Source organism: Felis catus, chromosome D2 (assembly GCF_018350175.1).
Source record: "Felis catus isolate Fca126 chromosome D2, F.catus_Fca126_mat1.0, whole genome shotgun sequence".
NCBI classification, from domain to species: domain Eukaryota; kingdom Metazoa; phylum Chordata; class Mammalia; order Carnivora; family Felidae; genus Felis; species Felis catus.
The window spans coordinates 39158415-39185799 of NC_058378.1; the positions used below are offsets into that span (position 1 = coordinate 39158415).

The 27385-nt window shown below is 58.2% G+C and overlaps 1 protein-coding gene and 1 long non-coding RNA gene across 6 annotated transcripts in view; one reads left to right on the forward strand and one right to left on the reverse strand.

Moving 5' to 3' along the window:
- ZMIZ1 (zinc finger MIZ-type containing 1) overlaps window positions 1-27385 on the forward strand; it is a 233259-nt gene that overhangs the window by 115492 nt on the left and 90382 nt on the right. For all 5 annotated transcript variants that reach the window (XM_045040201.1, XM_045040204.1, XM_011287295.4 and 2 more), the window contains 3 exons: window positions 8771-8879; window positions 15276-15389; window positions 22448-22553. In XM_045040201.1, coding sequence (XP_044896136.1) covers window positions 8820-8879; window positions 15276-15389; window positions 22448-22553 — 280 coding nt within the window. In that variant the 5' untranslated portion in view covers window positions 8771-8819. The remainder of the gene's footprint in view (window positions 1-8770; window positions 8880-15275; window positions 15390-22447; window positions 22554-27385) is intronic.
- On the reverse strand, window positions 20440-26867 carry LOC111557092. The gene is made up of 3 exons (XR_006587041.1): window positions 25016-26867; window positions 23367-24191; window positions 20440-23042 (listed from the first exon to the last, which is right to left on the reverse strand). It is a non-coding gene; the product is annotated as an uncharacterized LOC111557092 (long non-coding RNA).

Here is a 27385-nt window from a genome sequence, read left to right on the forward strand (position 1 = left end):
AGTTTCCTCATCTGTAAATATTAGGATAGGCCTGAGCAGATGCCCAGATCCCTTCTAGATCTAAGACACGAGGACCGTTTTGTTTGTTTTTCTGTTTGTTTATTTTTGAGAGAGAGAGAGAGAGAGAGAGAGAGAGAGAGAGAGAGAGAGAGAATGAGCAGAGGAGGGGCAGAGAGAGATGGAGAACCCCAAGCAGGCTCTGCGCAGTCAGCCCAGAGCCCAATGCGGGGCTTGAACTCACGGTTCTAAGTGGTCCTAAGAGGTCCTAAGTAGGTCCTAAGTGGTCCTAAGTGGCTCATCTGGTTCTATCTGGCTCTGCCTTGGCCGTGCCCCTGTCTGGAGCTCAGGCAGAATATGCCAGGCAGGTAGCTTTGGAGCCTTGAGGAGCTGGGGGGAGAGAGGGCAGTGGAGAACACCTCTGTGTCTTCTAGAGCCAGAGCTATAAGAACATCTGCATGGTATTCACAACCTTCTAGAAGGCTCCAGCTGGTGGTCAGGGGGTCCTGGTGCCATCTCCAGCTTCATCCCGCCCCCTGTCCGCCAGGGGCCCTCAGAGAACCGTTGCCATGCCTCTCTTCTCTACCCGATGGCACCTGAGCCTTTGCATTTGCAGGCAAGAGCCTCAAGACAGAGCCAGGTCAAGGCCACTGCATGAGCACCACTGTCCCGGGGAAAGTCTGCGGCCCGGGCCTGGCACCAGGCAGCAACGTGCATGACTCTGTCTCTGCACTGTCCTCGGCTCTCCACGGCAGACAGTCACCTGTCTGCCCTGGCAGTCGGGGCCAGGGAAGGAAGTGTCTAGTTGAGGAAGGCCTGCCACGTTCCCCTGGAGAGCGTGATGCGGTAAAACACCACGGGGTTGGTATTCAGACCAGGGTTCGAGTCCTGGCACTTCTCAGTAGCATGACCTGGAGCAAGCCATTGGACCTCTCTGAGCCTCCGTTCCTTCATCTGTAGGACAGTGCGGACAATCGGAACACCACAGTGGGTGTGGAATTCCGAGGCATAAGGTAGGGCAAGAAGAGAATTGAATGGCACATACAGATTCAATACTTGTTTAGAGGCTCTGTTTTAGGAAACGAAAAGTAGAGGCAGCGTGGCCTTGGGGATGAGAGAAAACCCAGTGACCTTGTCCAGGATTGAATCTGGTCCTCCTTTGCCTGTTGGGTAGAGAAGCTGTCAGAGAAAGTTCACTATGAGGTCATGGATTTGGAGTGTGATGGGGGGCGGGGGGGGGGGGGTGGGTGGCAGGAGGGTTTGGGCGTCATCACATGCTCCGGAGGGATGAGGCACACCCAAATGCAGCTGGGATTCCCAGCACGGTGCGGGTTGGGACAGGGGGCTGGCACTTTGGTCAGGGCAGTGTTGACACATGTTCTCCCAAGTGAGTTGTCCCTCCCTCTGGATTAACCTTTGGGTTCCAGAACAGGCTGTCCCTCAGGAAGCCCCTACTCTGGCACGCCGAGGGTACGTCGTGTTGTCCCATTAACCACCACTGACCACGGGTGTTCCTGTAGACACGGGGGGATGGGGTGCGGTGCTAGGAGATTGGGTCATGGAGAGAAGTGGGTCCACCCTTCCAGGAGCCTCGAGTGCCGAGCCAAAGCACCTGCCCCGTGTGGCCAGGAGGCCGGAGCTTTGTCAAGCCTTGGCAAGGGGGCACTCCCTGAGCTGAGGAGGGGCCGACTGGATTTGGAGGAGCTGTGGTCCAAATCAGAACTTCCCTTTCCAGAACACTGTCCCCTTTCTCAGCTCCTCAGCCCAGCGGGGCGGAGGGGGCCGCGCCTTTCTGTTGGACAGCTGAGAAGCCAGGCTCGAGGAGATCACGGGGCCTCCCACAACCTCACAGCCAGGAAGGTCTGGCTCTCAGGTCCCCCCCCACCTACCCGGGGGGCCTCACCCTGTGCAGGGGCCTGCTCCAGCTGCCTGGCCAAGAATGGGAAGCAGCTGGTCCCGGTCAGCTGCCTGGGGCTGCCTCTTCCCTCCCTCTCCCTTTCCCATCTCCTGTCCCTCTGCCCTTCCCCGACTTCCCTGGGCTGGGGCACAAAGTCAGTCTCCTCTGACTGCCTCTGCTTCACCACTCCTCTCTTCCCCTACCAGCAAGCAGTGTGCCTAGTGCATGCTGCAAGGGTGGAGGGGACACCCGCTGTGTGACCACAGGCAGTTCCTGCACCTCTCTGAGCTTCTCCTCCTTCGCCCGCCTCGAAGATGAGGAGGGTGTCAGATCCCATCAGTGCTTCCCTAACCCGAGTCACTTTCATCCCACGTATGCTGTGTTTAAAGCGTTTCTTTAATCCACGCACGTTGCTGTTGCTTCCCAATGTAACCTTATCCGAAATAATAATACCCCCAGACTCAGCAGCGATCACCGCGCTAGTCCAAACACGTCCCTGCAAAAACGGCAGACCACTGGAGATCCTCCTGGTTCCACCAGGGGTCCGCCACTCTTCGGGAAGCGTGGCCCGGGTTCATGGAGCCTCTCCTGGTGCCGAATCCCTCTGATGAGGGCTGGGTCTTGGGGTTTTCAGCTCGCGCTACTCTGGGTCACGTATATGCCAGCAATGGCCATCCATCCGTCTAATGAGCATTGCTGAGCACCTGCTGGGTACCAGGCCCCGGGCTGGGGTCTGGGAATCTGTAACCGGGAAACATCCCAGCTGATGGGGCAGACGGATACAAAGACATTCCACTGGTCTGGTCTGGTACCACCAAGAGGATGCGTGACAGGTACACCGGGGGCATTCGAATGGAAGTGAGTAGCTATACTGGTAGAAGACAACAAAGACGGTGACTTGATAGATGAAGGGGACCAGGAATTCTGGGCTGAGGGACAGAGGCAAAGACGTGGAGGTGTGATCTTCAGAGCACAGTCCAGGGTACAGGGGGAGGACACAGGACGTGGCTGAAGTAGTGAGGAGGACCGAGACTGACACGCATGTGCGAGGTTGGCGAGTCCCTGCTGAAGCCAGGATCCGTGACACCTGCTCCTCTTGGAGTCTCGAGAGCTGGTGAAGGAGCTGGCTGGGATGGGTCCCCTAGCCCCGCCCCCCCCCCAGGCTCTCCCTCCAGGCTGTCCCAAACTCGCTGGCCTTGGCGATGTCTGGGAACGCAGCCTCTGCTCTGCAGGCTGTAGGTACAGCTCCCCCCCCCCAACCCCCGTCCCTGCTGCCAGCACCGCTCGCCCCAGGGGATCTGAGCTGCAGATGTGCATGGTGATTGAATCATTTCTGCACACCACTGCTCACACAGCTCCCCTGGGGACCCCGCCACTTGCCTGTGCAAGCTGTCAGGAGATGTGTGTGCTCAAGTGCATCTGCGCTAGCACTTGAGTGTGTGTGTGTGTGTGTGTGTGCGTGTGCGCGCACGCCTACACCTGAGTGTGCAAAAAGGGTGCATATGTATGCGAGCGCGCACACACGTCCGCAAATGCGCCTCTCCTGGGTGCCTGTGAGTCAAGGGTACCAGTTGACTTGTTTGGCCGCAAAAGTGAAAAATAAAACATCCCGATGTCAGCGTGGCTGATGTTGGCCCACCACCCTCCGGAGCTGCCTCCAGGGCCTCAGCACCCCACATTTCCACGGGGCAGCGAAGAGCACCCCACTCCGTTTCCAGGGACGAAAGGGCCAAGGGCCATGGGGCCCCAAGGGCCATGATGTTTTCAGGGAGCCAGCCAGATGGGCTCCAGTCCCACTCTGCCCTTGTCTCCCTCTGCGCCCCCTCTCCCGCCCCCCCCACCCCCGTCCTGCCACACGAGGGCCTCCTGCGTCTCTCGGCCCCCTACTTCCAATCAGCCCTCTGTGCTAGGCACCAACCGAGGGGCAATGGGGCCAGCGCCGTGCTAGGTGGTGAGGAGTGGCATAGAAGCCTGGCCCTCCAAGACTTACCTGGGAGTCAGAAGACCACACCGGCTCACATGTCACTGGCAGAGAACATATCCGCCGTGTTAAGCCAGGCTGTGAGCACAGGGTGCAAGGAAGAGTGGGTGGCCGAGGGGGCAGCGTCCCCGGGAACAGGGGCTCTCCCTCCCGGGATTCCTGGGGCTGCCCTGGGATGGGCTTATGTAGTTGTTAACGTCGAACATTCTACACTTGTTGAGATAGAGTTTCCCAACTAGCTGGAGCTCCTGACACAGAAATCCTAAAATGTTCAAGTGGGAGGGGCCCTTAAAGGCTGGCTACCCTTTGTTTTACAGGGAGGAAAACGGAGGCCTGGAGGAAGGAGGCAGAGCAGGGTCCCCCCCCCCACCGAGACCCCTCCCCAAGCTGACTCGTTTTGCAACTCCTACAGGCACGTGGCTGTTCAGACCAGGAGGGAGAGGGCTTGGGGCCAGAGGGGGTTGGGGGCTTCACTGCTTGAGCCCACTGCCCGTTCAGAGATAGGCAGGCGGCCGGGGACGGGCTGGGGCTGTGGATGCACCCAGGGCCAGTACACGCCAGGGATCTCTAGTTGGGAGGGAGCCCGGCCACCGAGGGCACTGGAGCTGCAGCCACGGAGGATTTGTAGCTACTTGTAAAGGCTTAAAGGAGCCCAAGCTCTGAGGAGGGAGGCTGCAGCCCAGCGGAGCAACACTCCCACGGCGGAGGGCGACCTCTGCTGGCCACTGAGCACATGGCCACTGCCCCCGCGCTGCCCGTTTGCAGGCAACTCCTTGCGGGGGGGGGGGGGGGGTGCGGCTAGCGAGTGGATGAGTTTGGACAGATTGGGTAGAAAAAGGGGACATCTCTTTGGGCCAGGACACAGCTCGAGTGGGGACTTCCAGGAGGCTCTGACTCCAGTCTTGGAGGAGTGGGAAAAAAACCGCATTAACGGATAGAAAGAGTGTTTGACTCTCAGCCCAACGCCTTCCTGGCTGTGTGACCCTGGTCATGTTGCTTCGCCTCTCTGAGCCTTTTAGGATTAAGTAAATTACCAATGCACAGGGTCAGGCCTGGTGCCTAAACATGGCAGGTCCAGGACAAATGGAGGGTTCCAGACTGCTCCTCAATGAGCTGCCTGTCATAACTCCTTCGCCTCTCCACACCCAAGACTCTTAGCCTTCCACGCCTTCATCCTTTTTCTGTGGGGGCTGGAGCTGCCAGCCCCATCCATTCCTGGGGTCAATAACCCCAATTGTCCATTGATCTCCAATGTCACCTCACCTGTGAGCGTCTCCTTCATCAGCTGGACGTTCTGTTCTATAGATTAAGACACATAGGACATGCAGTTGTCCCCATGATCTTCGCTATCTCTCCTGCTGCCTGCCACCCACCCTGAGTCTCACCAGTGTTCCAGGCCAGGACCGGGGGGACACTCAGCAAGGAGAAAAGCCTCTGGGCCCCAAGGTGGCTGCCTAGGTGGGTCTGGGCTCCTGATGCCTGCTTAGAGCTTCCCTGGCTGGGCTGAGTGCCCCTCAGTTTCCAGGAACAACATATCGGCCATTCAATAACCATTTAGCAAGGCCCCACTAGGTCCCTGACCCTACATAAAATACTGTGTGCATCCTGGGAAAAGTCTACCTAGAGACAGAGGCTTGTGAGGCCACCTAATCCCCACTCACCATCCTGCTCTACAAAAGGGGAATCCAAGACCTAGAAAGCCAGAGAAGTCTGCTCGAAACCCCCCCCCCCCGTTTGGGGGCACTCGGGTGCTCACTGCGGAGGAAGAGTGCCCTAAAGAGAGAGCCCCACAGTGCAGGTTTCTAGCTCTCTGGGCACTTAGCTTCACCAACAGCACCCCCTGCTGGCCGACTGGGCACCATGGCTCGTCCCTGGCCCCAGGAGCCCTCTGGGAGTGAGCGCTGGCTGGGGCTCTGTAGGAGTCAACTCAGAAGGAGAAACTCAGCCCCTGCGTGGGGAACCGACAGGAGTAGCAAGGGGAGCAACACTTCTCCCATGACACACACCTGCCACACCGCAGCAGTCTCCAGGGGGTACCCCCAGCCCCTCCCTACTCGGTGCACCAAAGTTTAGGTTCTAATGGGAAAGCCAGGATGCTCCTGGAGCTGGCTGCCACTACTAAAACTTCTGAGCCTCAGTTTCCTCACTTAGAAGGAGCTCAACAAATAGTCGCCTAGTGGGTAAGACAGAGTGACTACTGACTTGACCAAGAGTGCCATGAACATAAAAGAATTATCTTAATCTCTCCGTGGCCGATAGATCTAGCGAGAAGACCCGGCACAGTACAGACAGATATTGAAAAGCATTTACTGGGTGAGTTGGAAGCGTGCCTGGATGGGTACGTGTAGACTGAAGGTGTTGGGATGGATGCGTGGGTAAGTGGATGGATAGACAGATGGGCGGACAGGCATGTAGACGGACAACGATGTATAGAGAAGTTGGCTATCTGGGACTATAAATGTGTGATAGGTGGGGTGGATGGAAGGATGTTGGTGGGCGAGGGTAGAAAAAATAAATGTTGGGCGCTACCCCTACATTTACCTTTTTGTGGGAGAGTTCCAAGGCAGAGTGACCCCAGAAAGCATGTATCAGAAGTACAAATGCCCCAAGGACCCACACACTCCACTCCTAAGAGTATGTTCTCTAGATTAATTCACACGTGGGCGATGTGACCAATACAAAAGGTGACCCTGCAACACTGTTTGCAATAATGAATCTGGAGACGGCTTCAGGCCTCATCACTCGGTCTGCAGTGTGAGCCTTCTGAGCAGAAGGGCCTCGTTTGGGGCCTCAGGCCTTCGAGCAGTGCCTGGCAGGGGTGGACATTCAGAATTTAGTTGGATAAATTTCAGAATTTCGTTGGATTCATTAGTACCTTGGAATATGGTGCAGCCATTAAAAAATGAAAAGGCTCTTTATGTCTCGATGTGGAATAAACTTTGAAATATTATCAAGAGGGGAAAAGCAAGGTCCAAGTAGTGTGTGTAGAACGTTATCGTTTTATGTGTTTCTTAAGGGGTGGCAGGGGACAGTACCCATAGTTCTTTGCTTCTCTAAGATGAGACCCTCAGGAGACTGGTGACACTGGTCCTCCCAGGAAGGCCATCTGGGGGCTGGGGACAGGGTCAGCACTTCACTGGATACCCTCGTGGGCTTTGATTTTTTGAACCACGCAAATGAGTTACCTTTTCAAGTACAAATGGAGCGGTAAGAAGTGCTTTGAAGGAACTGTGTAGCAAAGAGCTCCTTGGAAGACAACCAGGCCTTTCTTCCCAAGACTGGGCCTGGACACGCCATGCTGGTCGTTCGCTCAAGCCCAGGGTGCTCGTGCTGGGGGCAGAGAGCCAGGACATGGAAGCAGACAGGCACAGACAGACACAGTCCAGCCTCCTACTAGCCATGGGGATTTGGCAGATCTCGGACCTCAGTTTCCTCATCTGCACGAAGAGTAAAGGAGAGAATGCAGGGGCCCAGCCTACCCAAAGTGCCTGGTAAATGGGACCTTTGGTGACACAGCAGGAGATGAGGGGCCTTCTGGGAGGGCAGTGTCACAGGATAGCAGAGGAAAGCAAGGGCCATGGGCCTCTGTTCAGCACTCTGTGTCTGAACCATGTGTCTGCAGCCTGAAATGCCCACTGGGTTACGGAAAGCAAGCCCAGAAGCCATGGGCCGACTTCTGCTTTGCCCCAGGGACCTGGACCCCTGAACAGTGGGTAGACTCTCTCCTCTCTCTCCAGTTCATTCTTTCTTTCTTTTTCTTTCTTTCTTTCTTTCTTTCTTTCTTTCTTTTCTTTTCTTTTCTTTTCTTTTCTTTTCTTTTCTTTTTTCTTTTCTTTTCTTTCTTTTCTTTCTTTCTTTCTCATTCTCTCTCTCTCTTTCTTTCTTTCTTTTTTTTTTCTTTCTTTCTCTCTCTCTTTCTTTCTTTCTTTCTCTTTCTTTCTCTTTCTTTCTCTGTCTCTCTCTCTCTCCATGTCTGCCTTTGCCATTGTGGCCCCCCCCGCCAGTGGCCTGAGGACCCCAGGACCTTTCTGAAGGTGACAGGGTTGCCTTCATTTACTCAGCTTCCCCACCCGGAAGGAAGTCACCCTCCTGTTAAAGTTCCCAAGGCCCACAGCCATTCAGGAAGTGAGCCCGGTGACCATGACATTCATGTACCCTGCCCACTGAGCCGTGAGCTGATAGTCGGAGCCCTAGTTCCTGGTATGGGCTCTGACACTGGCCACCTGTGCCACCATGGGTGACTCCCTTCCCCCTCTGAGCCTCAGTTTCCTTGTCTTGAATAGAGGGGTGGTGCTAATTCCTGCCCTTCTTTCCCAGGAAGGCAAAGGGGGAAATGGAATTGTGGTCCGTAGTGTGGAGAACTCTGAAGCATGGGGGGTTGGGGGGGGGATCCTGGTGCCACGACAGGATGCTGCACTTACGCCACACACGCAGTGAGGGTCACGTGGGAAGACCCCTGCGCATGTGCACGCGCACACAGAGCCACATCACGTAGGCTGAGCCCTGAACTGGGAATCGGAAGGTGGGGTCGCCGTCCCCACCGCCCCCTAACACGCACGCGCATGTGGTAACCTGTGTGCCGAATGTGCAGTTCACGTCGTGTCCCACGTGGCCGTGCCTGCGCAGTGCTCACGTGAGTCATCCCCAGAGATCACCCAGGAGCAACTCCTGCTCCCAGCCCAGGTGGGTTTCCCCGGGGGCTGGGCAGCTGTGGCCGAAGTTCCTCCCTCCGGTGCAGGGCCGGCTGGGACAGAGGCCGCCGCAGCTCAGAAAGGGCCCTGGAACCTGCCGGGAGCCACTGGGGCCGGCACGTCCGCGTTGCTGCTGGAGAGCGGCCGTGAGGCTGTCGGGCCCGGCACGACCCCAGTGACACCCGCTCTCCTCTGTCTTCACAGGCTGGACAACGTTCATGGCTCTCGGGTAGAACCCAGTGAAACGGCCAGAATGAATTCTATGGACAGGCACATCCAACAGACCAATGACCGACTACAGTGCATCAAGCAGGTGGGTGTGCGGCCTGGGCTCACTCCTCCTCCCCTGCCCAGCCTGGCCCAGCTGGCGAGGGCAGGGCCGCCAAGGCAACAGAGCAAGAGAGGTGCTGGCCTGCCCTACGTAGCTGGGCCTCTTGGGCGCTGGGTGGAGGTGACGGCAGGCAAGGGCTCACTGCCTGGGTCTCCCTGACCCCCTCGTGAGAACGTTCCTGGCAGAGATCAGCCTAACTCCCGCATCGCACAGCAGGGCTCACCTGCCAGCTCCGCCCTGTCCTGTCCCTTCCCTCCCCTCCCCTTTCTCCCCTTCCCCTCCCTTCACTCTCCTCCCCTCCCTCCACTCCTCCCCTCCCCTCCTCCCTCCTCTCCTTTCCCCTCCCCTCCCTCCCTCTCCTTCCCTTCCCCCCTCCTCTCCCTTCTCCCGTTCCCTCCCCCCTCCCCTCCCCTCCCCTTCCCTTTCCTCCCCTCCCCTCCCTTCCCTTCCCTTCCCCTTTGCTTCTCTCTCCTCCCCTCCCCTCCCCTTCCTTCCCTTTCCCTCCCCTTCCCTTCTCTCTCCTCCCCTCCCCTCCCTTCCCTTTCCCTCCCCTTCCCTTCTCTCTCCTCCCCTCCCCTCCCCTCCCTTCCCCTCCCCCCCTCTCTCCTCCCTTCCCCTCCCCTTCCTTCCCCTTCCCTCCCCTTCCTTTTCCTCCCCTCTCCTCTTCTCCCTTCCTTTCCCCTTCCTTTCCCTCCCCTCCCCTCCCTTCTTTTCCCCTTCCCTCTCCCTCCCCCTCCCTCTCCCCTCCCCTTCCCTTCCCCTCCCCTTCCTAGCTGCATGATTTGGAGCCAGTGCCATGCTTTTCTGGGCTCTGCTGTGCCACCTGGGCCGCTGTGAAGATGCAGGGAAGTGCCCTTCTGCTCCAGTGGTTTCCTATAAAGAAACAGAAAAGAGAAGGTTCTGGGGAATTTGATCATCTTACAGGAAAGGTAACTGAGGCACAGAGAGGAGAAGGGAGTCAGCTGAAGTCACACGGCCCAGCTTCACTTGTGTGAGGCGGGCCTCATCCCTGAGGGCAGCCAGCTCCCCGTCCTGTTGATGATCACACTGCGCTGAGGGGGTGCTCTGCCTGCCAGCCTCCTCTCCGGATTGTTCAGAGTCGGGGCACATTCCAGGTGGGCTCAGAGCCCCCCACCTCCCCCCCCACTTTAAGAAGTCTGGCTGAACCAGGGTTGGTGGGCGCCCCCCAGTGTTGGCCGGGAGTGGCGCACCGCCCTCCGGGCGCAGCCTCCTTGCAGCCCTGAGTGCCTGTGCAGACTCTTAAGTGTTACTTTCCTCCAGGAAGCGCTTTGACATCAAAGAGACCTGGGCCCAAATCCTCATTCCTCCATGTGCCCACAGTCCCTGATGTCAGACCTGTCGCTTTGTTCCTCTGAGCCTCAGTTTCCCCACCCGTCACATGGGTCCAGGCTGTCGCACGGTGGCAGGGGCTCTTGTCCTCAGCGTCTCAGGGGCAGGGAAGCAAGTGCTGGGGTGAGCCCTCTGGCTTAGGTGGCTTAGCAGCACACTCAGGTCACCAGCATGGGCCACTGGCCTCAGGACCCTGGGGAGGGGGGGGGGCAGAGCTCGTGGCCCCACCGCCCCTCCAGCCTGCCCTCCCTGAGCGCCAGGGCCCGGTGGAGCTGAGGCTGGTCCTTGGGAACGAAAGTGTGTGTCTTCTCGTAAGCGTCGAGCACAGCTCTCTCTCGGAAGCCCGGGCAGGGTCTGAGGAGAGGAAATTGAAGAAGACTGGTTACAGATTGAACTCAGCCCAAACAGCTCCCCCAAACGCCAATTACGCCTCTGCTCACAGTCACAGAATAGAAGCCAGACGGTGCCCTCCCTCCAGCCCTGCTCTTACCTCCTCCTGGAGGCTCTGCAGGGCTGTCTCCCGGCTCAGCCTGTGGCCCCACTTCTCCCAGCCCCGAGGGATGGGCCATCAGTGGCCTCCACCCCCAACAGTACAGTCAGGTGCATGAGCCCCTCCTAGCGCCAGGCACGGTGCTCCTTCTGACACCTGCTCACACCCTGACCTTTCTCCCGTGCCTGGCTCTGCGTCCCCAGAGATCAGGGTGCCCTTTACCCCTTTGAAGCATGGCACACGGGGCTCAGATTTACCAACCAGCGAGGCCGAGCCCCCACTCCGCCACTTGCTAGCCACCTAACCCTGCTTAAGCTGCCACTCCACCCTGCTTGGTCTGCAGAATGATGCTTCGTGATGGATGCCCAGCCAGTGTATGCCCGGGCGGCCGGAAGGCCGGGGATCTCCTCGGCCGCCCTCCCCCAGCCTGCCCGACCTGCGCATGTGCACACACGGGGCACGCAGAGCTGTGCGCTGGGGCCAGACCCCGACACGTTTGCGAGGGCGAGCGGGCCATCCAGAGGCCTCCCTGGGCCATCCAGAGCTCCCTACACTCCCACAGCCCCCTCCACACCTCCGGTCAGACACGGCTCAGCACTTAACGTCTGTCTGCTCCACAGCTGCCCCAGAGGGCGGCGTGTCTGGCTGAAGACTGTTGATTCTCAGACGTCCTCTAGCCTAATCAGAAGAGAAAAGCAAGCAGGTCTGCGTGCTCTGAGGATGACAGATGTGTTGGCTGTGCCTGGCTCTGGCGGGTGGGTCTGTGGCTCCCAGAGGGGGCCTTGCAGCCTCGGACTCCCCGCCCTGCCTCACTTCTACAGCACAGCAACCCCCCACCCCCACCCCACCCTGGTTCTAGCGTTGCTCACACTCACCATCCCCCAAGCAGCCCGCTGCCTCTCTTTCCTCCGGGCCGCTGGCTCGGCTGCCTTTTCCCCCCTCAGTGCCCTCTCCACAGTGTGCCCCACTCAGAGGTCACAGGCACATCTGGGCTGCACGTGCAAAGCCACACAAATCAGCGAATTCTTGCACAGCAGCCTCCCCCATCCCGTGGGCCCTTCTGAGCGTCTACACCCTCCATCTCTGAGCCCCACTGCTTCCTGGGCATCCAGCCACCCCACCGACCCTGCTTTCTCCCTTGAGCTAGAGGCCCTGTGGGGCATGTGTCAGGCCTCCCTCCAGGCTAAGTTCCTTGGGGGCAGAGGACGTGTCGTATTCATCACAGTCAGCAGAGCCTAGCACGGTGCCCAGGCTGGGGCAGGGCCCACGAAAGTTGAGGGGAAGCAGGGGAGGGGTGAACTGATGGATGGAGAGGAGAGCTAAGGGAATGAGTGGGTGGGTGGATGGATGGACATAGGGATGGGCAGTTAGGCAGGTGGATATAGATGATGGATGGATAAATGGATGAATGAATGGATGGACGGGAGGTTGGAGAAATTCTGGATGGATAGATAGGTAGGTGAATGAATGATAGATGGGAAATGAATATAGTAGTGAATGGTTGAATGGGTAAGTGGGCAAGGGGATGGATGGATGGATGGATGGATGGATGGATGGATGGAGTGATTCACTTTTGGATGGATGGACAGGTTGTTTGATTCACAGATGAACTAATAAGAAGATGCATTCATCACGTGGTCTGGGTAGTCAATCCAACTTGGTCTAGGCTTTGTTGTCCGCTGCTCCTGCCCCAGCAGACTCAGTGGCCAGTGGATATAGCCCAGATCTTCTGAGGAATTGTGGAGACAGGCAGACTTTCTGGTGGGAGGTGAGCTGTTAGAACCCAGTAACAGCCACAGCCAGGGAGGCCTCTGCCATTGACTCACATCTGTGCTGTCATCCACTGACCATCAAAGGCTGGCCACTCCACATGGCGCTAGGGACCTGCTCTGAAGTGGCCAGGTCGCCGACCTACAACACAGATGGACCATCCTTTGGACAGTTAACTGCTCACCAACCATTTCTGCATGGGCCTGGCCTCGTGCCAGTCTTGAGAGTTCCACAGGTGGACAGGGCCCTATTTTCTCCTCTCAAGATGCTCATAGGAGAGAAGAAACTGTACCAAGTTCAGAGCAATAGCAGCCTTTACCTGACACCTACTTGGTAATAGGGAGGTCATTATTTAAATCACTCCTAAACTTTGTAGCAGTCCTGTAAGCTGTGTGACAGCTTTTTACCAATGTGTGACCCCATTTGACCGATGAGGGGTCTGGGGCTCAGTGACTGAGATAAATAAGTCTGACCCAGGTCACCCGTTCCTGTGCAGTCCAGTGACCTCACAGACGAAACAGGAAACAAAAGCGCAGAGAGGGGAGGGGTCTTGGGCCAAGGCCACAGAGCCACAGAGCAACAGTCACTGAACGGGATGCCCTGTGCCCAGTGAGTCGGGCCCACCAGTGACCACCCAGAGCCCAAGCTGAAGGCCACATGAGCTGGCCGGCACAAAGGTGGAGAAGCTTGGAGGTGGGCTGGCCAAGATACGGACGGCTGCGTGCTCAGGGGCCAGAACAAAACTGGACCCCCGGGACTGGCCTCAGAGGCCACTTGTGAGCCCAAGAGCCCTGCAGGGTGAGGGTGCTATGGGCAGGCAGCTCTGAGAGCAGCATGTGGCGACTGCTGACCCTCCTAATTGGGTGTGACATCACATAAATAAACGGAATAACTCGGTTAGCAGAGAGAGGCTGCTGGGCAGGGAATTAGCCGATTTGCATGGCTTTCCACTCGGAGCCCAGACGGCCAGGCCACCCGTGGCCTCGGAGGGGGCACGGTTTAAAGAGAGAGCACAGGAGGCGGAGGTGAGGACCCACCCCTGCCCTCTCCAAGGGCCCTTTTCTCCATGTGGAGGTTCCTCCCAGCTCTGCCTGTGCAGAAGGAGCCCGTGTGAGCCAGGGCTGAGAGCTGCACGGAACAGCTGTGCTTCCCGGGGAGACGCCGGGAGGCAGAGTCAGGGCCAAGGGCAGCCCCGCGTGGGAGCACCCCACGCGCCAGGCGCCTCGCCAGGGGCCACACGGGTCTCATCTTGTCCAGCCCTCCCCGGCCCCGTGACGGAGGGCCTGCTGCTGTTCGCCTGCCCTCTCTCTCTCCTTCGCTGCTCCCTCTCCCTTTTCTCCCCTAGAGGCACCTTGTTCTAAGTCATTTCACTCTCTTCCGTCCATTTTTACATTTTTCTTGCACAGACCACGTTGTAACGATAGTCACAAAACCCTAAGCGAAAGAAACAAAAGTTTCCCGCCGCTAAGCCGTGATCTGTATCCCCCTTTCACAGAAGGGCCGACGGAGGGAGGTTGGGGAAGGTGAGGCACTGCCCTGGGTCAGCAGCAAGCGGGAGGTGAAGGCAGAGGGAGCCCCCGGCGCCCCGCCCTTTCCCTTCCTTCCCAATTCTGGGATCTGGCTGCTGCTAAGACCCCTCCCTGCTTCGGCTCCAGGGCAGACTTGAGCTGCAGGAGGGAATAGAGTGCCCCCCCCCCACCGCAACCGCAGGGGAAGCCACTGTTCCCCGTCTCTCCCAGCACCAAGGCCTCAGAAGTTCCCACCAACCCTTTTGCAGCTGGCCTCACCTCCGACCCTTGTGGATACGCCCTAGGTGTCCCTCTGGAGGACCCACAGTCAGTGACACCCATCGCTGGGATCCCAGCTCCGCACCTAACCTGCTGTGTGACCCTGGGCGAGTCACCCACCCGCTGGGCTAAGGCCCAGCCCCTCGGGGCCTGGGGAGACCTGGGCGGGGGTTAGAGAGTGAAGCGCCCACCACCCACCCAGTCGGCCCCGTGGCCTGGGTCCCAAGCAGAATCTAGAGGCCTTGGTGTCAAAATTCAGTCTCTGTTGACTCAGACCCGCTGACCGGGAGGGGCTTGAGCTCAGGCAGGGACCCCTCCCGGCAATGCCAGCAGCTTCCGAGCCTAGCCAGACTGGGCCCGGGGAAATCTGGCTTTGGGGAGCTAAGTCACACACATCGGACCCCGGTGTGAGAATAGCCTGGGCGCAGTGTGCTTATAGTTGACTCCCTGGCTGAGTTTGGCCTGGGGGTCTCTTTCTGATCCACCTGACCCCTGCCCTTGGTGGGCCATGGCCGCACTTGCTCTGAAGCCAGAGCTGGTGGACGTCCAGACCTGGGTGGTGATGGTTAGCAGGAGTGGGCTTCACCAAGAAGGAATCTCCAGCGCAAGGCTGCCCTGGCTTAGGGAGAGCCAGTCCCCAACTTGGGGGTCACGGGCTACCCTCCTGAACCCTGCAGAGCTCACCCGCCCCCCCACTGCCAGCATCCAGGAAACACTTTAATACTATCGTCTTTCTCCAGACCTTGGTTTTCCCATCTTTGCAATGGGGCTACTAACCCCCATCCTGCCAGGGATGAGGTGGGGTGGATGCAAAGGGAAAGCGAGAGAGAGGGAGTTTGGGAAGGTTCCTTATTCCTGGCCCGCCCCTTTCTTCGAGTCTGCTCCCCAGTGGGGCCCGGGGTCTTCGCCACCCCAGACCTGCACGTTGCCCTCCTGGCCTTGTTCCTGGAGCTTCATGCTGCCTCCTTCCCTCTCCCACAGCACTTACAGAACCCTGCTAACTTCCACAATGCCGCCACGGAGCTGCTGGACTGGTGTGGGGACCCGCGAGCCTTCCAGCGGCCCTTCGAGCAGAGCCTGATGGGCTGTTTGACGGTGAGTCTGCACCCCCTCCCCCACCTGCACCCAGGGCGGATGCCTGGGGACCCGTGTGCCTGTCCAGCTGTCGGAGAGGCCGCAGATAACAGAAGATGAGAGATAGAAAGACAGCAGTGCTGGAGGGCACAGCCCGTCTGTGTGCACCACCCCCCCCCCAACATACAGCCTCCGGGAAACCAGTCTGATGGGGAGATGCGGCTGTCAGAGTGATACGGGCTCCCCACACCTGATGGGAAAGCACAACGCCTCGCTGGGTTGGAGGGCGTGGGGAAGCTCCAGGTCTGGTGAGGGTAAATGTTCCACCCTCAGCAAAGCAGAATTTCTAATCATTCTTTAAAAAGAAAAAAAAAAGTTTATTTATTTGTTTTGAGAGAGGGAGAGGGAGAGTGTGCACACACAGGAGGAGGGGCAGAGAGAGAGAGAGAGAGAGAGAGAGAGAGAGAGAGAGACTCCCAAGCAGGCTCCACACTATCAACACAGAGCCTGATGCAGGGCTCGAACTCACAAACCGTGAGATCATGACCTGAGCTGAAACCAAGAGTCAGACTCTTAACCAACTGAACCACCCAGGCGCCCTGAGTCATTCTTTTATCCGGTGGTTCATTCGTCCACTTGGGCAAACGTCTATCGAGCTCTTTTTGTAGTCATCCATTCTTCTACCCATTCATTTAAGCATTTAATGAGCTCCTACTACATCCATCCATCTGTCCAAATAAACATCGATTGAGCCCTCGTTTATCACATATGATCCCCTCTGCGAAGCCCTGCGAAAGCACAGAGTAAGACTTTGCCAAGCGCGATTCCCTCTTCAGCAGGGAGACCGGTGTGGAAAGAGATGGTCGAGAGAATTGTGTACGAGGTGAAGCGGCCCAGAGAAGGGAAGTGTGAACTGCCTGGGAGGTGGGGCGGCTTGTGGAAAACTGGGGCAAGGAGCTGCAGATACCCCTGCGGGTATCTTGGACAGCATGTGCAAAGGCCCAGAGAGACCACAGAACCCAGAGAGCCGAAATTCACTCAGCTTGATAAGGGCCTGGGTTGCAGGCTGGGCAGATGCCAGGCCCAGAACTTGTGGCATGATTTGCCAAGTCTCGGAGCTCACCGGCTGACAGCCATGGGGAAGGAGCTTGCTGCTTGTGAATGACCCCAGCCACATGACGTGCATCCATAAGCTCGAGGGAGCCTTGGGGACCAGCGAGGGCAGCTTCTCAAAAGGCCCTGAGTCAGCTTTTTTTTTTTTAATTTTTTTGAATGTTTATTTATTTTTGAGAGAGAGAGAGAGAGAGAGAGAGAGAGCGAGCATGAGCAGGGGAGGGGCAGAGAGAGAGGGAGACACAATCCGAAGCAGGCTCCAGGCTTCGAGCCGTCAGCACAGAGCCCGATGCGGGGCTTGAACTCACAAGCCGTGAGATCATGACCTGAGCCAAGGTCGGACGCTCAACCGACTGAGCCACCCAGGCGCCCCAGCCCTGAGTCAGCTTTGAAGGGAACATGGGTAAACAGATTTCTGGAGAGCCCAGCTACCCCAAGGCTTGGAGAGGAGGAGGCAAGGCAGATGCCTGGCCAGGTAGGAATCTTTGGTGAAGTTCAGGGGCACCATGTTCCCTGAAAAGCTCCAGATGGGAGGGAGGCAAAAGGCCCAGCATGGCCCTGGCCTGGAGCAAAAGGAAGAGTGACATTCTCATGGGTCATCGTTATAAAACACCCCTTCTGTGCCTGCCACTGAGCGTGGTCCGCTGCATAGACCTTCTCACTGAATCTTACATTCCATGAAGCCGGCCCTGCCATTGTCCCCGTTTTACAGAGGAGGAAACTGAGGCTTGCCGTGATGGCTTCCCAAGGTCACACAGCCAGCTGGAAGTGGGTGTGGGATTCAAGGCGAGACCCCTCTGCCTCTAGAGGGAATGCTCCTGGCCAGTGGGGATGCCAGCCGGGGTGGGGGGCGGCTCCTCAGGGCTCCTCCGTTCGTCCGAGGCCGATGCTGTCTGGTTTCCTTGGAGCCACCAGGCCAAATCAGGCGCCGCCCAGCCCTCCTCATCCTCCAGCCCGCTGGGCTCCCCTCCCTCTACCAGCTCCCTTAATCCTCTTTGCGGGGATCCTGGTTCAGGCTAAGCCCCACAGGCAGGGACAGATGTTACTAGAGGCCCCCTCATTCCCATCCCAGCTGCCAGCAGCCATAAGTCAAGCAGGAGGTGGGGGACCATGCACAAGGTGTGGCCAGACTGGCCGCCACAATCCCCCAGCACCCCGCCCCGAGCCTGGCCCTGCCTGGGATATAGGGATTCAGAGCTGAATCAGACAATGGCCCCGTGCATGCTGGATGGGCATGGCGTGTGAGGTGACCAGTAGCTGGCCCCGCCCCAGCTCTGCCATTTATTCACTGAACAGACATTCACTGAGGCCTGATGCCGGGCACTGGAGGAGTGCACAAGCACAGCGGACCTCTCTCAAGCAGCGTATGTTCCAGTGAGGGAGGCAGGCACTGAACTCATAAAAGAGTAAATAAGGACATACATCAGTGCCCTGTGAGAGGGGTAGAGTGCTGGCTGGGAAAAGTCTCCTGAGGAGGTGACCCCCAGCCGATACCTGAATGGCAAGAAGGAGTCATCCATGAGAGGGGAGGGTGCTCCGGGCAGAGGGCACTGCTAGTGCAAAGGCCCTGAGGCTTGATTTGTTCAAGGAACAGAAGGAAGTCTCAGATGGCTGGAGCACAGAAGAGGGAGAAGGATACAAGGAAAGGTCAAAAAGGGAAGCAGCAACAAGCCAAGACAGGGCCTGCAGCTGAGGGAGAAGAGCTTGGATATTATTTGAAGGGTGATGGAGGGCCTTGAAGGATCTTAAGCAGGTGAGTGATGGGATATGATTTGGGTGAGGACAGAAGCACTAAGGGGAGCATCCTTGGAGGATAGGCTGGAAGGATTCTGGAGGTCTGCCCGGAGGAGGGAGCCCAGGGAGGAGCCCGTAGGCTCTGACTAGCCAGTGGGGAGGCTGTGGCTTCCCGGGCAGGGGCAGCTGTGTGGACAGAGGCACAGCGCCAGCTCTCCTGGGCCTCCCCTCATCACACGACAGCCTAAGGCACGCACTTGTTCAGTGTGGGCTTTGACCCCCACCTCTCTGGCCTGCTGCCTAGCCAGAAGGGGCCTTTGGTTCACCTGCCTCAGTTGCAGAGACGGGAGTTTGGCTGTCCCTTGGAGCTCAACAGAACCAGCAGGGAAGTGTGGGGAATGGGGAGTCACAGAAGACAGTCTCAGTACCCAAGGCGTTTTCCTGGCTCCTCGGTCCTTATGAAGACCCTGCATGGCAGGCAGGGGGAGGATCACCGCTTCTGTTTTACAAACAAGGCAACTCAGGCGGCGAGGGACAGCGTCCTACCGTCCCAGGGCCCCGCTGCTGGTCCTCCCGTCCCCCTGCACATCCTCAGCCCCAGCCGTGTCGTGCCGGAGGGACAGGATGGGGGAGGTCAGAGATCCCAGGGGGCCTAAACAGGGCAAAGCTGCTGAGCTCCCCCGCACGCACCCCTCCCCATCCAGCGGCAGGCCGGGCACTCCGGGTTGCCACGATCCCCTGGGTGACCCCTGGGAACAAATTCCTCTGGATCCGGCTTACTTGGAGGACAGAAATTAAAAACCACTTCGCCTCAGTCAGTAAACGGGCGCATCTTTGTCATACTGGGGCTGGGCCCTGGGCTGAAAGCAGCCAGCAGCCCCCTCGCCCCACCCTCCCCTTCAGGCCCTCTGACCCCAGGATGCAGAAGTGCAGGAGCCCTGTGGCCCCTCCCAAGGGGCAAGGGGTGTGAGCCGTGGTCACCGCTTCAGACCACGTTTATCCTAACCGTGCCAGGGGCTCGCTTCCTGGCCCTTCCCTTAACATCAGGCCTCTCTGGACTCAGTCATCCTTCCTCCCCGAAGGTAGAACACACTTGATGTGCTCTAGGAACAGAAAGAAGGAGGCCAGAGAACAGGAGAGGGGAGACCGGAAGGAGAGGAGGTGGCAGAGGGAAACAGGCGCCAGGTAGCTGAGAGCAGTGCCCTCCCCATCCCTCCAGTGGCAGCCTCCCCTTAGCCTCAGAGAACTCGCTGCTGAAGCCGTCGGGGTATGTCCATAAATAGCATTCACTGAGCTGTGTGCCTAGTCCTGGCTCCCATCCTCTCAAGGAGGGCACTGCACAGGGGAGCCGACTGAGGCCCAGAGAGCTGAGTCACTTGGGTGAGGCAGGACAGCTAGCAGGTGGCGGAACCAGAGCCCCATCCCGTGCCTGACTCCAGAGCAGCAGTGGCAACAGCCACAGGCACCTGCCAACCCCCGCACTGAGATGGGGAAGGGGGGCAGAGAGGGAAATGAGGGCTGTGCCCTGAGGGGCTTGTGTCATGACCATGAGACAGAACTGGGACACACGGAACTGTCAGAGCCCCCCCCCCCCCCCAGCACACAACCTTGGCTATAGCGGACGTCCTTGCATTTTTACCGAGGAGACACCTGAGGCTCAGAGAGGTTAAGTAACCTGCCTTAGGCTGCACAGGATACGGTGGAGCAGAATTGGAGTGCAGGCCTGGCGTGCCTCCAGTTCCCCCCGACTCCCTCAGAGGGTGTCAGAATCCAGCCCCACGCCAGGAACAGAAGTCCTTTCCCTAGCATCCCCCAGACAGCTTGTCCTGCTCCGGAGCCAAGAGGCTCACCACTTTTCAAGGCAACACTCTCTCTTTATGGGACTAACTGGCTGCGGGACCTTGAGCACACGCCCTCTGTCATCTCTGGGCTTCAGTCTCCCTCTCTGTGACACGAGGGGCTGGACTCCCTGACCCCTAGGTCCCTCTGGGACCCCGGGTCTCCGTCTCAGGCCTCCCGGAGCTGGCTGGGCCTGGGCAGCCAGCAGAGGGCAGCAGCACCTCTGCGGAGGCCTTTGTGGAGGAGGGGTCTTCCCCTGGCCCACCTTCGGGAAGGGTTCCATGCCCCCCCCCCCACCGCCGCTGAGGTGGGAGCAGGCCTCTGAAACACAACAGGACACACAGCCAAGTCCACCCCCGCCCCGCCCCGTCAGTCAGACCCGCCTCACAGGACTTTCCTGGGGGTCCGCAGGCTGGGCCAGAGGAAGCCAGGGGGTGCACATAAGGCACTCTAGGGCCTCAGGGTCCAGCTTAGCCACGCCTGTGCTGTGCTGCCCTTCAGCAAGGCCCTACCCTCTCTGGGCCTTGGTGAAAGGAGGCTGTTGCCAGTGACCCTTCTGAACGCTGGGACTCAGGGGATTTGGCGACAAGCTGACCTTCCCAGGCCTGCAGGACAGCCCTTATACCAGCACCAGGCCTCTCTTGCTCAATTTAGCTAGTTTGTTTTTTGGTTTTTTGGTTGGTTTTTTGTTGTTGTTGTTTAAACCAGAGCAACAGGATTAGCCAGTATTGGCCAAACAGAGGGACCTTTGCCTTCCTGCCCTCAACACAGGGCCTGAGGATTCTCCCTGCAGTTACGGCCTTAACCCTTTGGGGGCTGAAAAAGAGGGCCTCTCGTGGAAAGAGCCCAGGCTCCACAGGCTGACTGCCTGGGATTGCATCCTGGCTCTGTCGTGGACAAGATTTGAAACCTTTGGTTATTCTTCACACTCAGTTTCCTCATCTGTGAAACAGAGATAAGAATACCGCCTCCTGGAGCTATCGTCAGAATTTGGCACTTTGCTGCGTACAAAGCTTTTACTTGGCTCCTCTTACCGGGGAGACCATATTCTCATTACACTATTTGCCCTTGTCAACATTTCCCACAAACAGCAGCCTCACTGATGCACTCGTCCAAACAAACTGCTCACTCACATCCACTCCAAGCTTCCACCAAAGGAAAGGGCACCATAGTCCACATCTAAGCTGAAGTGACCCTTCCCGACCCACTGTAGAGAGGGCCTGTCTCCAGACCTGAAATCTTCAACAAGCCACAGAGAATAAGTGGCCTTGGTTTTGCTGAGTGGACGGTGAGCCTAACAGTGAGGATGCCCTGCCCGGAGGTGGCCCAGAGCCTCTGGATCATGGGGTGTGTGTAGGGACAGGAGGTGCGGCAAGAACCCCAGTCAGGGGCAAATAGAGCCTGTGGAAAAGAGGCCCCGGGGGAACAGAAGTTTCCATAGAAGTGTCCATAGTTTTTAAATGAGAGGGTTGGCCTAGATTAGCTGTTTTCCCAACCTTTTTAGCCCTAGACCCCTTGTAACGAACCCTAAAATATAAAGCAGATCATGAAGAGCTATCCCAGTGGTTACAGAGGCTGGGCCAAAACCCATGGCAGCCGGAGGCCCTCTGAGCACCTGCCTCCAGGGCAGGTGGTCTCTAACGGCTTGCTGTCGCTGACGGAGTCTTCTCTTTCTCAAAAGAACGAGCTCCCACATCTGGGAGCACTCCTTTCCCGCTCAGCCATAACCGCCCCAGCTGCTTAGCCTGCACCGACTCCCATCTTCCAAGGTCCTTCCTTCTTAATAAGTAAACCTAATTTTGCTGCTGTTAATGAGGAAGGCGGGCAGGAGGGAGCCGGTCTGGCAATGGCAGGACACCTGGGAACGGGTGGGCTGCTGGGTGAGGGCCACGCCTAGAGTAGTGAGGGCAGTGAGCATCCACGATGGGGGGGTGCAGGCGCTCAGGGAGGGGATGGGAAGAGGTGCCAAGAGACTTCCCGAGGGCCTGGACTCAGAAGGGAGTTTGGGGAACTGCTGTGGGGGAAGAGAGGCCCGGCCTGCAGCCACCCAAAACACGGTGGTACAGTACCCCCAGCCGCCTTCTGGAATGTGGCCGAATCGAGTCCTTGAAAGCTGTAGGGCCTGGGCTTTGGGGTCAGGCCCACCAGCCGACCGGAAACCCCTGAGGGCAGGGGCCAGGATCCCTGGGCCTGGCACGGAGGAGGTGCTCATCAGTGCTTGCTGAGTGAGCAAGGCACAATCTGAGTCCCAGCTCTGCCTGATCTTGGGGACCTGCCTCAGCCTGCGCACCTCACCTGCCTCACCTGTTAAACGGACACACGTGCCCCTCTGGGCTCGGAAGCCGGGCGCCAGCAGGGACTCACTCTGCCCTTCCTCTCCCTCTTGCTCGCAGGTGGTCAGTCGGGTGGCAGCACAGCAAGGGTTCGACCTGGACCTCGGTTACAGACTGCTGGCAGTGTGCGCTGCGAATCGAGACAAGTTCACTCCGAAGTCTGCGGGTAGGTGACCGCTGGGGGTTCCACGGACGTCACTGGGCGGTGGGTGTATAAACAGATTCTAACTCAGGGCTGCATGCCACCCCTGTCAGCGGGCGCCTTGGTTCGTCCGGATGTGGCGTGAGCCTCCAGGGACCAGCAGCTTGTCCACCAGGCTGGGCAGCCCGTGGCTGAGGCTCCGCCCCTCCTCTCAGGCAGTATGCTTACCTGTGGGGGTGCGTCGGGGCCCGCGAGGGTCCCAAGGCACACCACACCCCAACAGGCTAAAGGGAGACATGCACCATCTCATTTCATCACCATGGTGACCCCTTGGCATAAGCACTGGGATCATCCCCATTATACAGAGCAGGAAACTGAGGCTCAGAGAAGCTGGAGAGGTTCCTCAGGTCACACAGCTGGGAAGTGGCAGAGCTGGGGCTGAGGCCTACACCTATACTCGAGTCAGCATTCTTGACCCTGACACTCCACCGTATTCATTCAGAACATCTGTGCCTAAAACACAAAATGAAAGTGAGTCAGGGCATGCAGGGTTCTAAAGCCTGCTCCGCACAGTATTAGCCACTGCAACTTTGTCATTGCTTGGGACCTCCTGCCCCTATATTAAACAGAGGCCACAGAAGGTGCTAGCAGCATTCTGTGCGAGGGCTTTAACCACACCAAAGATACAGTTTTATATCTCCCACCATCCTCAGCATCTTGCGTAAGGTTGGGGGTGCTGTGTAAGCTGGGACAACCCAGCCCTGTCACTTGCTGAGTGTGTGGCCTCCGAGCCTCAGTTTATCTCCTCGGGAAGGCAGGAATGACAATGAGACTTACCCTGCAGGGGTCGTCGTAAGTTCTAGAAACACGTGTGCATCGACAGACACAGCGTCTAGATGTTGTTAACCTTTTTTATGTTGGAGCGATTCATTGGAAAAGAAAAAAAAAATCCATTATTTCCTTTGTATGACAATAAAACAGACGTTTTCTCTGAATTCGTCAATCAGTTCTTTGGAGTATATATAGAAACAGCCTTAACGAAAACGTTTAAAAGACTTCTCACGATGTATTTTCGTAAGTCTGCTCGACCTATCCTCTCTCGGATGCGGGTTCGTGCTCCTCTCCACGTATGTTTGCAGACCGTGCACGCGGACGATAGGTCTTTTACAGGGTGTGTGAAATTATGGTTAGCCAGTCGCTACTCTAAGATCCTTGACGTGCCAGCCTGTGCTGGGATATCGCTGTCGTATTGAACTGCTTGCCAGAAAATGGTCTTGGAATCTCATAAGTGACGTCTATTCCTGATGGACTCTGCAGTTTTAATAATAACTCAAGTCAATACAATTTTGACAAGGTAAAAATTGCTCCTTATCCAAGAAACATTTATATCCGTATCTCTGTGAAGCTCCTGCTCTGTGCGGGCACCTGGCCAGGTAGGGGTTCCGACGAGGAACGCGACAGACATGGTCCCACCTCGGGAAACTTACAGTTTAGAGCAGAGGTCAGCAGACTTCCGTGAAGAGCCGGACAGTAAGGAGCTCCGGCCTTGCGGGCTATACAAAAGCAAGTGTAGACAGTATGTAAACAAGTGGGTATGGCTAGTTCCAATAAAACCTCATTTATGAAATCAGGTGGTTGGCTCTGGTTTTCCTGACCCGTTGCCTATGAGAAAAGAAAAAACATCATATAACCACAGGTGTATGTGGGTGGGTGTGCATATGCATGTGTGTGCATTCCAGCTGAGCTAAATTCCATCAAGGAAAAGTCAGGGATGCTATGAGACCGCTCGGGGGTGGGGGGAGGCTTCCCTGGGACCTGAAGATTGAGAAGTGTTGAAGAGGCAAAGAAAAAGAGGAAGAGCTTCTTCCCAGGTAAAGGGGACAGCCCGAGGGAAGGTCCTGAGGTAGAAGGAAGCACGGCTTTTTGGCAGAACTAACACAAGGGCAGTGGTTCCAGAGCCCAGAGGCAGGAGTCGGCAGCAGTTAGACACAAGCGGCCTGTCTTGAAGGGTTGTGGTTTTTGTACTAAGAGTGATGAGAGAACGTGGCTGAATTCTCCTTTTGCAAAGATGGCTCCGGCTACCAAGGAAGAACAGATTGCACAGGGGAGGGGGACCGTGTAGATGCAGGGAGCCGGTTGGCAGATTGCTGGGGACATCAGGATGATGGTGGCTGGACCAGGAAGGTTCCACTTCCTGTGGAGCAGAGAGAAGGGGATAAACCCAGAGGGTGTGTAAGTGGCAAAACCAAGTCAAGGATAGCATGGACAGAGGGGTAGGAGGAAAACAAGAGAGCGGGCTGTCCCAGAAGTCCCAGCCGCTCCCTCCTTGGGGAGGAGAGGCCCAGGTCCCTGTGCAGCCCTTCCCTCGGGGGTCTCTCATGGCCCTGCCGGTACGTGCTGGGTGCTCTCTTGTGCTTTGCTGCAATGCTCAGCTTTGTCTGTATTTATGGATGAGGAAATGGAGCTCAGAGAGGTTTGTGACTTACCTGTTGTCCCACAGCTCGTCGGTGATAGAGCTGGGACTTCAACCCGTGGCCTCCTGACTCCAGGCCCAGTCTCTGCCCACTCCGCCACGGCTGACTCTGGACCTAGACTTTGGAGGCCCCTGTGCTCCTGGGCAGGATCTGGGAGGCTACTCCATCTGGGAGAGGCCTTTCCTTTGTTCAAGTCTCTCTAGCGTGGCCCTGCCCTTGCTAAGTGGTATCTTCCAGCCTCGCTTCTCCTGAAACCAGGGCTTTGTTCTGCCCTCTGTTTGCACTCCCGGCTGTGCACAGCTCTTCACAGTGTCTTGAGCCTTTTCCCAGGCCCTGTGTCTGCTAAGTCGTATGATATACCGTAGGCCCCTGAGGCGAGGCCTCAGCATATACCCATTCTGCAACTGAGAACACGGAGGCCCGGCAGTCCCTGTAGCTTTGCTACCACTCGAATTCCCTTCTTGGGAGGCAAACCCCTGTCGGCACCGACAGCCGTGACTAACCACTCTCACAGCTCACCCCCACCTCCTCGAGAAATGTGGCCCTCAGGGCTCGGGTTCCCAGCCATGCCCCTGCTTGGCCCTTCCTCTGGGAAGGCAGGCCACCAGTGTGAGGGCGAAGGCTTCAAGCTGTGGTAGAATGCAGGGTCGGCCAGGGGCAGGACCATGGGAGGGACGGAAGCCATGGGGAGCGGAGCAGTGACCCCGAGTTCCAGGGGCGGCTCCGACACCGGCCCCCGTCTTCACCGTGTTGCCCACCTCCCAGAGCTGTGGCCTTGTCTGTCAGGATGCCCATGAGGATTAAGCGAGGGCCCCGCCGACACCTGGCACCCCTGTGCCAAATAAATATTACTTTCCAGTCCTCCTTCTCTGCTCCTGTCTGCCTTTTTCCCCCTGACATGGCTCCCTACCTCTCCAAGGCTTTCACTGCTCCATTTCCCTGAGGTTCCGGGGGCTGCGTGTGACCTGTTGTAATCCCACCTCTGGGTGCAGCGCTGAGGGTCTCTGGGGCCTCAGGTGTGGGTGCGGTGGCCACACTGGCCACAGCCGGGCGCGCCCAGGCCTCTTCCAGCCGGGCTGCCGCAGTTCTAGAACATGCTCTGTCCATAGAGCTCCGACAGCCAGCCCACGCTACCTCTGGCCCTCCTCCCTGACTCTGTCCAAGCTCCCATTGTGTCTGACCTGCTCGCGCGGTTTTCACCCTCCTAGTCCCTCCCTCCCCTTTCTTTCTGAGGGTCTCTGCTGTCCTGTATCTGTCTCTGCCTCCCTTCCCTGGTGCCCCTCAGACTTTCTCCCTATGTGATGTGTGTGTGTATGTGCATGTCTGTGTATGTATGTGTCTGTGGTAGCGAGCGTGTGTGTGTGTGTGTGTGTGTGTGTGTGTCGGGGATATGTGTCTGTGTGCCTGTGTGGGGTGGTGAGCGTGTCTGTGTGTGTGTGCCTACGTGTGGTGGTGAACGCGGGGAGGGGGGGGCGGTCTGTGGGGGCACATGCCTGTGTGTGCGCGTGTGTATGTGAGTCAGGGGGGCTGGGTGCCGGTCTGTGTGCGCCTCCCCTCTCCCCCCTCCCGCCCCCCTCCCGCCCCATCTCCGTGTCTGTCTCTCTTGTCAGGAGGCCAAGCTGGGGCCGGCCGAGGGCCGGTGGGGATGAGATCATGCCGCGAGGAGCGCTGCTTTGTCAGGAGGGATGGCGGTGCGCTGGGCTGGGCTGGGCTGGGCTGGGCTGTGCGCGCCGGCGTTGCCGGGCTCGGGAGCAGGAGCTGGGGCCCGGGGGGCAGCGCCGCACGGCGGGTGCGTGTGCGTGTGCGCGCATATGTGTGTGTGTGTGTGTGTGTGTGTGGGAGAGACAGAGACGGAGCGTGAGCGCAGAGCAGACACTGCAGCAAACCGCCAAGTCAGGCGTCTCCACGTGGGCCCCTCAGATACCCAGCCCCCAGCTCTTTGTTCTGTGCGCTCGCACGCCGGAGCACGCGCACGCGGGCACGACGGCCCAGAGCCTCCTCGGGGGGAAGGTCCTGGGGCGGGGGGGGGAGGGCTCCCCGCCCCTCCTCTGCCTCCGTGCGGAAGGTCACCTGCCTCGTGCCTCCCCTCGGCCCCCCGAGAGGCCGCAGCGGCCCCCCTGCCCCCACCCGCCGCCGCGTGCCAGCCCTCAGCAACTTGGCAGGCGGCGCGGAAATGTCAGCCTCCTCGGGCGGCACCGAGCGGGCCCACGCCTGCTGGCTGTGTCGGCACCGAGCAGCAGGCGGTCGCCATGTCTCAAGGTCCCCGAGAGCCCTCTGCGTGCCTCGGCCGCTGTCCCCGGCCTCAATGATTCTGTGTCCCCTCAGCTGACCCCAGAACCCAAGGGAAGGGGCGGGGGAAAGCCAGGGTCCAGAGAATGGAGG